This window comes from Pholcus phalangioides, unplaced genomic scaffold, assembly GCF_987345545.1.
Source record: "Pholcus phalangioides strain wild (caught in Gottingen) unplaced genomic scaffold, Ppha-v1.0 ptg000022l_1, whole genome shotgun sequence".
Lineage (NCBI taxonomy): Eukaryota > Metazoa > Arthropoda > Arachnida > Araneae > Pholcidae > Pholcus > Pholcus phalangioides.
In genome coordinates, this window is record NW_028301615.1 from 13,474,243 (window position 1) to 13,485,583 (window position 11,341).

Genomic DNA, 11,341 nt, shown 5'->3' on the forward strand with positions numbered 1-11,341 from the left:
TGGTCAAATATTGCTCACGGAAACCTCATTAATAAATTTTTCAAACTGCAGAAAACTTTTCTCGCCAGAAATAACTTACTTTTACTCTTTGATATTTGAAAATTCTTGCAATTATAGCGTTTTTTTCAGATTTTATTTCTTTCCAGATCTTTCTGAAGAATTTCACATCTAAAACTGGCAGCTCCTCGGCATCGTCTTACCTGTCTTGAACTTGACCTGTGTGCAATCTAGCTTCCTGTTTTGGTTGTCCTTAAGATATGATCTTGCATTGAGATGTCCGAGGTGAGCCAGGCATAGTATTGCGGTGATTTGAAAGTCGTGGAACTGTCGAGAGAGACGACGTGAAGCAATGGAGGACCTCCTCAAAGCTCTACCAGACGATCGACCAGTAACTGGACTATGCATAGTGGAGGATCCAGCGAAATGTCCTCCGGGATTCCAAGTCGTCGACAAGACGTTCGATCAGGACACCGACGCCGATCTGTGGAAGGACGGTTTCTTCGGTAAGCGGATCACTCGTTACATATGCATCTCCAAAGAGCAAGGGATCGGCACCGAGGTCGTCGAATCGATAAACGTCGTCGGTGAGAGGGATTCGCCACCGGACGGATTCATCTTGCTCCTTCACACCCACGACACCGAACAAAGAGCCACGAGGAAGAAGTACATGTGCTACAAGTTGATCCCGATGGACAAGGTCCAACTTGCAGTGACGGATGTTATTGTGCTGAGCAAAGCCAAGAAACCGCCGCCGGGATTCAACCTGGCCGGGGAACTGAATAGCTTGCTGATCTGTTTCAAGGTCGGCACTGTCATTCCGACGAGGAGACACAGTAATGGTCTGGGGATGTTCGGCGTCGCAAACTCTCCGTGGAGCACGCCCCCACCAAAATACCACCCTGTTCCTGCTGCTGGCGGCGGCAGCACCAACGCCAACCACACGGACACTAGCCGAACCATTCACGTCACTTCAGTTATCGATGACATCCCGTTTGATATAAACCCAAAGTACAAAGATATTCGGCATTTGACGGACTTTGTTTTGCCCAACATAAGAATTAAATCGAAGCAGCAAATAGAATCAGAATATTCATATAATTTTGATGTTGAACATCAAGCTCAACAAGCTATCCCTTCGGAACTGTTCTAATTTTTATGGGGGGTTTTTTTTTAAGATTATTTATGTATTTTGGGAACACTTCGGAATTGCACAATCACTTACGACTTGGCGAATTATTTAACATCCCATTCTCCTTCCTACTCCAACAACCACCTTGTGCAAATAATCACTCTCGCCAACAGCTTTGCTTATACAACTGAAAATACAAATAAACTAGAGATCAGACATTTCAACCTGTTGCTTGAAAGCACCTCTGAAGCACCAAGAGTGTTCAGAGTGTCTGATTTGGTGCTCACAAGCACTTGATCGACCAGTGTAATCTTAACGCATAGGCCAGCCTTTACATTCCTGGGGGGCACCTTATGTAATTTTTGGATAATAAACAGGTAAATTAGTAGGCATTTATAGTCAGGTATAGAGCCTGAGAAAAATCATTTTGGGGCGACACAATGTGTGCTCTTAACACGGTCCTGTGATCAAAGTCTTTATTGGGCACTCTGGACAAATTTACATTCAAGGATTACAGTGACGCTGGTTTCAGGCATATGTATGTCAAATTTGCCACAATGGTGATCTTTTAATGATGGTGTAGGCCAACGCTGTACAACTTTTTATGGTAGTGCAGGCCATTTCATGTTGGTATGACGATGTGTTGTTAGCCACTCAACCCTTTCCTCCCACCAGGACATACAGGTTCTAAAATTGGTATTGAAAGGGTTAAGTGATTTGAAACAGTGTCAGGGATCAATTAAGTGATGTGTCCACAGGTCACTAAAGTGATTTGTAAATGTGCCTTTGGCAGCTTAAGTAATTTGGGACTGTAATATGAGTTACTTGAGTGATAAGAATCTGCAGCACAAGTCATTCAAGTGATCTCTAAGCATGCTGTTTAGTTCATTTTGACAAAATTAAGTTTGAGGTCACAGGTCATGCATCTGATGTGACTCTTAGGGTCATAATTTTCCTGTGGGACATCATTTTTGAATGTTCATGACATAAGCAGTGCTGGTAACTCAAAAAAAAAAGGTTGAGGGCCGCTATACTAGATCATAGCCTACATGCTCAACCCAATGTAGCCCATTGAGTTTCCTGATGTGGTTGAAGACCTTGGACATAATTTTGTAAAAATGAACTATAGTGACATATTTGATAAAGTGCAGTTCTGCATTGCTTGGTTGACCCACCTTTTATTCCTAGATCACTGAAGTGATTTGGGGCACATTCCGAGATGACACAAGCAGTTTTTTGCCAGATCACTTGAGTGACTCACAGCATACTTACAGATCACTATAACTATTCCCAAATCACTCTTAAGTGATATGGAACTGCGCCTCAGGTTATTAATTGAGTGGCACATGACACGTTTCCAAATCAGTGAATTGGTCCGCACTCTCCTAAAAGGTGAATGCCCTTACTCTAGATCGTAGTTTCCCAACCTTTTTTGTCCCAGCTCCCCGTTCTTCAGAAATTTTTTTCTCCCATCGCAATCTAAGCCATAGGATCCTATGTTATACCCGTAGCTTCTACCGCCCCACTGGAAATGGAGGGCTTCCTTTCCATCGTCCCCAAGGCGGTGTTAACGCTGCTACGGGAATCACTGCTCTAGATCAATATGATAAAAACTTCTCAGTCATTTCATATGATCAATTTTGAGGCATTTTCAAAAAGAAAGTGTTGTTGGCAACAGTTTTTTGATCCATCAGATTCGCCAAATCGAAAGTGTTGCTGCAGTTCTGTTAGCTTTCCTGTATTCATTTCTAATTATTGTATTTATAGTTTGTGTCATTCAGTGAATAGGCGATGTCTTTCTTCAGTATTTATATCAGAGTTATATAGTATTATACGAGTTATTGTGGAACCGAGCTCTTAGAAGACCTGCGAGTACTTTTACGATAAGGATGTGCTTCTGTTCCAGTGAAAACAAAAAACAAAATCGAAGAAAAGTTTTCTTCTTTCAGTTTTATAGGGTTGATTCGATGTGAAGGTTCATTTTGTAATGGGTTATGAGTTTTATATTTGAATGTTTTGAATAATCAGTTTAATTTCAATAATCGGGGCAAAAATGAAACAATTTTTTTTTTCAGTTTGTGTGATTGGTGTGAATTACATGTAAATTAACTAATGGTTCTCCAAGAATCAGGGGAGTACTTGGATATGTCACGTCATGTTGTGACATCGGACAATTCTACTATGCATAAACCTTTATGAAAATTTCAGCTTCCATTCGTTCTAGTGACACTAGAAATGTGAAAAAATAATATTGAAATATAACAGTGTGCCCCTAATTAAGGGCCACCATTTCGTTTCAAATGGTTTTAGCGTTGTTACAGGTTCGGCCGTGTATTGAATCATGGTTGAGTTAATGACTAAGAGTTAACTAAACTTTAAGTTGTCAAGTACTTTAGAATGTATGCCAACACCCTGCATTCGGGTCAGTGTGCTGCCAAACTTCGGGAACACTATTAAAGATTTTTTAATGCTGGGGACTGGTTGGTTTCTTTCATGCCAGGGAAAATCGAGGTTTGGTAAGCATCAGAGTGCATTCAGCTGATTCAATAGATTTTTTATAATGAAGATATTTAACCCTCCGTCGGGTGTAACCAGCGTGACAGGTGCCGTTCGGATATTTTCATTCCCACCTCCATTCTCAGTAAATTTTCTTTTAATGTTTTCTGGCCAATAAATACATTCTTTTTTTACAACTATTTTTTTTGTCTAAACATCCCCATGGAGGTCAATGATTACTTTTATAATACTAAAATTGAAATTAATGCACATAAATTCACAATTGTTTTACCTTTACCCCAACTCGCTGGTTCCAATATTGGGCCTGGCGGAGGGGGGGGGGGTTAAGAATTTTTCAGAATCTGTGATTCGATTTTCGGGCATGCTGCTCTCCCTCAATATTTGCCAGCTAATGCAAGAGAATACGATAAGTGGAATAAAGTCTGATCTAGTTTTTTTTTCAATTAAATGGGCACTATATGCCAGTGGGGCATGGCCTTATATACCAATGATCATTCACAATTTTATTAATTACTTTCTGACAGATTTCAGAGCACTTGACGTCTTAGAATTTAGCAACTAATTAATCACTTAACTCATTGTAAACAAGCCTTTAGTTTGACTGCACTTTCCTGATCATGTATCTGTCATATCCAGTGTCAGAAGTCTCGCAATTTCACAAAATGGCTGGCCATATTGTGAAGTGTCCAGGTTTCAGGCATTGACCATAGTAAAAATATACTCACTGAATTTTCTTCTATAATGCAGTAATGATTATGATTCAATACAGAAACATAGAAGAAAAAGTATGAATGTGTTGATAATATGAAAACTGTTTTATTATTATAAATACAGTAAATGCCTGATATAACGAGTATGGCTTATAACAAGAATCTTGCTACAACGAGTGGTTATCAAATAACTAATGTTAAAAATACATAAAATACTCTGTTGTAGTGAGTTGAAAATTCGGGAACATTTGCTGTAACACCAAAAAATAATCAAAAATGTCAGTTCTTTCTTGAAAAATTCGACATGATGACTCTCATCTCAGCACATGCTCCTCATAAAAATTACACAGAGGTACAGTTGAGTTCACTTAATAACATACTGAAAAATCAATTTCATGACTAGAGTTCTGTGTATTCTTTAATATTAGAAAGAAATTATTTATAAAAGACACATTTTAACGCAAATAAATTTCAGCAATTTTACCTACAGTTTTATAACCTAGCAAAGCAAAAAGTTGAAATACACTAAGAACGTTAGTTTTCCTCATCATTGTGAACTGTTATTATGAGTCGTATCATCACGATAGAGACTTTTATTGTAACATTGAGATTAGGGCTTGACAAATCCCAGGTTCCAGTTTGTCTGAGCGACAAAAGAATCATGCTATCACCTAATTAATTTATTTTGATTTGTCCTGATTTTTCTATATAAAGAATATTTTTAATTTCTTGTGTATTTCAAAGCTCAATGATTTGAAGTGGATCAAGAATTAGTGGGTTTCGGCCATCAATATGGAAATGATTGTATACAGTTGACTGAATCTCTCCTATTTATAATGCTTCCATTTAGAACATTTACCTTCTTTGTACGACTTATTTTCATGGCCTAAGCTTTCACCAATATTCTTTGCGATTTTCCCATTTAAAGCATTTTCTTCACTTACAACAGGCATTCGTGATGGTCTTTTAAAAAACTTTATAAGCAGAATCTACTGTATTGGCTAGAAAAATGTGGTTTTCAAACTTTTTTTACGTAGCACCTTTTCCAGGAAGCTTCTAAGCCTGCATGTTTTTCCATGTTCTATTACTAACATAGCTCAAGCTTAAAATTAAAATCTTATTACTTAGAGTTTTAAAAAAAATTTGTAGTTCTCGTCTCTTCCTGGGAAGCGTCTCATTACTTGAATATCAGTGATGTGGAGAATTTTTAATCTTTTTTTTTCCAGTTAAAAGAGAAGTGCTGACTTATGAACAAATTACGAATTTCTCTTTGAGATGCCAGTGAAATTTGTTATAAGAACATGTATATCACCTTTCCATTTATTTATTCTCGAGAATATCTGTGCTCAATTCGCTGTTTCAGTCATTTTTATTAGATACAGAAGTAAACCACAATGATTATGCCAAAATATGTGTTTCATTTGATACTAATATGTGATCCATTTTTTTTAAAATAATTATTATAACAATTTACTTTTATGATTTATTGCCTGCCATTTTTTTATTGCTCAAAAAATTGTCAAATTATACGAGTCATTTAGCTGAAATAATTTTGTCCATACAAGCTTTCCAATGGTACAGAAATGCTCTGGCATTGAATTTATATGATGATCCTTGTAGATTTGTGCCTTAGAGAGATTTGCTCAAACACAATTGCTTTGTCAGATAGTAAATTAGACCCTTCTCCAATCTTCATTTGTAACTGTGAATTTTGATTGCTAAGATAGCCTGTAGCATGGGTGGACTAAATTTTTTTTATCTCACAGGCCATATTTTGCCTATCATTGCACCAAAATTGATAATTCATTGTAAAACTTATTTCTATTGGATATAAATATACTGCACTTACTTTATCATTACCAATTTTAAAATCAAAATTGACGAAATTAAAGTCGATGAAAGAATCATGTTTTTAAAAATTTCTTCATGCCAGATAAAATTATCCAAATGAGAATAAAATTTGTACATCCATGCTTTAAAATATTTAGTTTCTTTCATTGTCACTATGTTTTAGCCTATATTGCATTTCAGACAGTTCTCGAATGAATATGTTACGGTGAATGTGATAAATGTGGTTGCTATACATAATAACCAGTTATTATATGCATACTTGCCAAGCATTTTAGTAAAGCATTTTTGCCGAACATTTTGATAAATTTCACTTTTATTGGTGATTATGCATAGTACCCAAGCGTCATTGGTAAATTTAATAAGTAGCTAATTAGCTAAAAGAGATCACTTTTACTGGCAATTATGCATGATATGCAAGCATTACATCATTGGTAAACATGATAAATCTCATACTATATCATATACATCAGTGGTTCTGAACCTTGAGAAGCCCATGGCCCAGTGGATTCTTTTTTGTGAGGGAATACCTGGTCATACACACTTCTAATAAGAAGCAAATGAAGCAATGAATCACTCATGGCCCGATCTGGCTAAGGTCAGGTCCCGGTACAAGGCTGTGGCCTAACGGTTAAGGAAACACTACTATACATGGTAGTTCATACATAGGTATTGTTTCATTATATTGTGATATGATCTTAAAATTTGTTGTCATTATATCTGGGTCTGACTAAATTCATGACACATACTAGACTCATTTGGAATTTTTTTCATATTTATCCAATTCAACAATTACACTAGGGTATTATGCATAATTGCAGAAAAAGGTGATTGATTCCAAGCATTCATCAAATTTACCAGAGACACTTGGGTATTATGCATATTCGCTGGTGAAACTGATAATATTTTTAGTTATCAAATTTACACCAACAATCCTTGGGCATAATGCATATTTGACAGTAAAAGGGAACTAGTGCCCGAGTGGCATGGTGGTAAGATACTCGTCTACCATCGTGAAGGTTGTTGTCAGGGTCCTGGGTTCGAACCCAAGGGAGGATATAGATAAGATATTTTCCCAAACGAACTCGAGGCGACCACCGATAGACAGCACCTTCACTTCCAACCCATCTCACTAATGGCAGTAAATTGCAATATAGCGATATGGCCAGAGTTGGTGTTTGGTGAAGTAGTAAAAGGGAACTTTTATTGCAGAACATTATGAATCAACCAAGGGCTCGTTGCAGAACAATGCAAAACATTCTGCTTTGGGGCTAAATTAGAGTATAAGGCTAAAACAAAACTTTACGATTTCATAGTAATGGTTCTTCTAACATCTTAAGCCTTAGAAAAATCGGGGGTAATGGGGATGAAAAAAAAATCATTATTTAAGAATTGTTTCCTTGGGGGAAAAATATGCATGGCTCCAAATGAATGCTGGCACCTAATTTTTTTTTTTTTTTTGATTCGTTAAGCAATGAATATGTCGATCTTATGTAGTGCCTAACTTAATATGAGCTATACCTTGGTTATTTTGTGATTTTATGTTAAATCTTACAACATCAGAGCTTTTTAAATTATATACTACACTAAACCATACACTTTATTGTTGAATTTACTGTGTAATTAATTGTATTGAATTAAGTTTGTATTTGTTTTTATTTGTACAATTGTGATTTTCATTTCAACTATGTTTTTATTTTAACAGCTTTTGAATGTCTAGGTACTCTCTAAAAATTTCTCCTTTGATAATGAAAATTATGTAAGTGGTATGTATGCATGGCATGTTTATTTTAATTTGAATCAGCTGTAACTATGCAGGGTGCAGGGGCAGTCATAAGCTTCTGGGGCACCTTTTGGTAGGCTTACACAGGGCTTGGCAAATCCCGGATCACCATGGCAACTAAGAACTTGGGATTGGTGCCTAAAATTTTCTACTCTTGGTATTGAGTAAAAGTGTGAAGACAACACTCGACTTTTTTTGAAATTTTTTATCAGCCTCTCTATCTCTCTCTCAACATGGAAGTGGACCACTAAGTCCCAGAAAAGTTGAAAAATATTATTTTGAAGAATTTTTTTTTTAATTTTTTCTTGGCTCCTAAGAAATTTGATTGGCACTTAATTTTTTTTTATTTGTCAAGCCCTGGGCATATATGTAGAAAGATCAACATCTAGGCCAGAGGTCTTCAACCTTTCTCCAGTCGCACGAGCACTGTACCCATCATCAAAAGAAGAGGTCACACTTCTGGCAAGTTTAGCATGCAAATACATGAAATCAGGATGATTTCAATCATTGAATGCTATTTGTACCAAGTGTTTAATTCGAGCGTTGATCAAGTGCTTGCAAGAGCGAAATCAGACATGAACATCGAGCACTTTGGGTACTTCAGGGAGCACCATGGTGCTCGCGAGCAACGAGTTGAAGATGCCTAATGTAGGCCTTGGATATTAATGTGCTCTGGGACAGTCTGCTATTTATGTTGCTTCCCTTATTTAAATCTGTCAACAATGTAGCATTTATTTGGAAAAACACAATAATGTTTAAATTTTCATTGTTTTTTTGTTTTTTCTTGGTTTGTATGTATAAACTAATGGTGTTTCAAGCTCAAATCTATTTTTATTTGCTCATGTGTTGAAACATTTTTTTTTTTGAAGGAGGGTGAATTGTTTTTTCCATTGTTTTTGAAACTAAGTCGTTAAAACCTGAGAAAATTTGCAGCCATATCTCCAAACTGCCATGTGTTTCTTATATATGTTACTGCCAAAGCCCAAAATTGGCTAGCCAGCTCGTGAAGTGGCCTGAGATCCCTGGCCAAAGTCAGATAACAAAAGACTTGATTCAGGGCCATCTCAATATTGGCATATTTTCCCGTGACAATTATGTGCACGTTACCTATGGCAACCCATTAAACCACAGTCATGATTCGGTAATAACTTTTTCTTTCAAAGTTTGACAGAAGAAACTATGTCTATATTGTCATTTTTATAGTTTATTCTTTTAAAATTTTTTTTTTTTTTTGTCTCATGGAGCTAATCCAATACAGCTACTACTAAACCACACATACACCTCGTCCATATTCCTCTGCGGAACCCAATGCAGCTACTATATAAAGAATGGACCACACCTTAGCAATGAAAAACATGGATTCTGTGCTTACCAGACTGTATAACATTAGCGCATCAAACTTCAGCTGGGGGATTTCCAGCCACTTGGAATTGGCTGGCCAAGCCTGAATCATTTCTGAAGACTTTGACCAAACCTCTCGCCAATTTGCAAATTGGCTACACTTCATGCGTTGGCCATAGTATATACTGTACATTGATTGCATAGTGCACTGCAAATTATTATAATAATTGTGCACTTAATAAAACAGTAACTCACTTTTGGTACTGCTCAGTATTTTGTGATTTTCAGTTTTGTTATAGTTCCTATACCTTATAAGGCTTTGGTGTGTCTTGTAATATTATCGACCATGTGATGGAATAAGTTTATTTGCATTTGTAAGGTTTTTTCTTTTTTATGTGTGTGGCTATACAAATATTGAATGGGTAAAAAAATCATTTTGTGTGTGAGCTTGTGTGGGTGTAATCAGCAGCATGAGTTATCATTACATTTTTTTTTCTAACTATTGTGTGTGATAAAGGACGGTTTCTCTCGAAGTCGTGTTTGTAAGATTCATGTACGGTATTTAAGACATTAATGTTCTTATTAATGAATTCTAAACAGGTTTCTTTGAGTCATGCAAGAGCCCAACGAAATATCTATAACTTGTTTGTTTTATTTTTTCTTGATATTATTGTGTAATAACAATATTTAGTTTAATTAAAAATTAGGTTGGAAGAATAAGATGAATATACTGCTTTTCTTACTTCCAAACTAGCACAATTATTATTATTTTAGTGTGTGAGTCTATGTATGCTGTATTTAAAAAGAGGGAGATTGTTCTAACCATTTGTGTTTTGGTTTGCGTGTGATTGTGTGAACATGGTATAATTATATGTATATATAGAAATCTAGTATAAAATCTTCTTTAATAATTGTTTGTGCACTAAACACAATTGTACAGTGATTTCAAATGAAGCAGAATTATGAGAGTGATCATATTATGTATGAGAATGATAATATTAGTGTAACGAGTTTTATGAAAAATTGCATAAAAAATGTTATGTTGAAAATAAAAAAGATACTATAACATTCATCAGATGTATTTACATGTCTGGAGAATGGGTCTCAAGCATGGCCTGTTTCTTATAATGGTTAACACAGGCCCTCACAAATTTTTGGGGCCCACTCACGCTTGCCAAAATTGGCATCTTTGGATATTTTAATTTCTTACAAAAATAGTGAATAATTTTAATTTTTGACCGTCTTGGTGGGCAGAGAACACACGCTTTCCATTGTAGCATCCCTCAACTTTAGCTATAAACCCCAGATGGCGACAGTCGAGACATGCAAACTTTTCTTTCATGGTTTGCCTTAGCATTAATATTCAGAAAGTCTTTTTTCTTGATATATTGTGAACAAAGAGAAAAAAATCATCTATCTCTCTCTACCAGATAAAAAGTCAATACAATTGATATCCAATATGTTATTACGTTTCATTGACAGGCCGAGAGAGAGAGAGATTTAGGCCCTAGGTACTAGGCATACTTAGGCCCATGCTACTTGGCAGTGCGAAAGCAAGCTACTTTCGCGCACATGCAACCAATTAGCTTGTTGGTAACATTTGCTTGAATGCTACTAATACGCTTATTAATTGCACTTGTTCGAAAGTAGCGGGCTTTCGTGCTAAGTAGTACGTGTGTATCTCGGGCCTAAGCCCTAAACAGTAGTCTTCGAACGGGCAGAGGACGATATTGTCCAACTTCTCTCTCCCGCTTATGACAATAAGATAATTTTTTTTATTGTACGGCTGTACCAGCCTATCGCCAACCTTTTCGCACTTGCAATCCGAACAATCAAGGCCTCCTCTCTCAGAAACGCAGCGCACTATGGTGTTATTGGCGCAATGCTTAGTACCAACTCTGGATAGAAAGTCGCAATGATGATGCGTCTTGCAATAGCAAAAGTCTTGGTAACATGAGCCTCCATGGTGGCAGTTATAGCGATTGCACACCGCATTGCATGCATAACTACTTC

General features: G+C 36.5%; 1 protein-coding gene across 1 annotated transcript; it reads left to right on the forward strand.

Annotated features, from left to right (window-relative positions):
• Positions 1 to 210: 210 nt before the first annotated feature.
• Positions 211 to 4,539, forward strand: Mvb12 (multivesicular body subunit 12-like Mvb12). Its single transcript, XM_089249477.1, has one exon. It carries the CDS (start codon positions 350 to 352, stop codon positions 1,148 to 1,150), a length of 801 nt encoding a protein of 266 aa, XP_089105603.1. The 5' UTR covers positions 211 to 349; the 3' UTR covers positions 1,151 to 4,539.
• Positions 4,540 to 11,341: the final 6,802 nt, after the last annotated feature.

What these genes read in the sequence shown, in the direction of transcription:
- Mvb12 (XM_089249477.1), top strand. Translation starts at nt 350, where the DNA reads ATGGAGGACCTCCTCAAAGCTCTACCAGACGATCGACCAGTAACTGGA.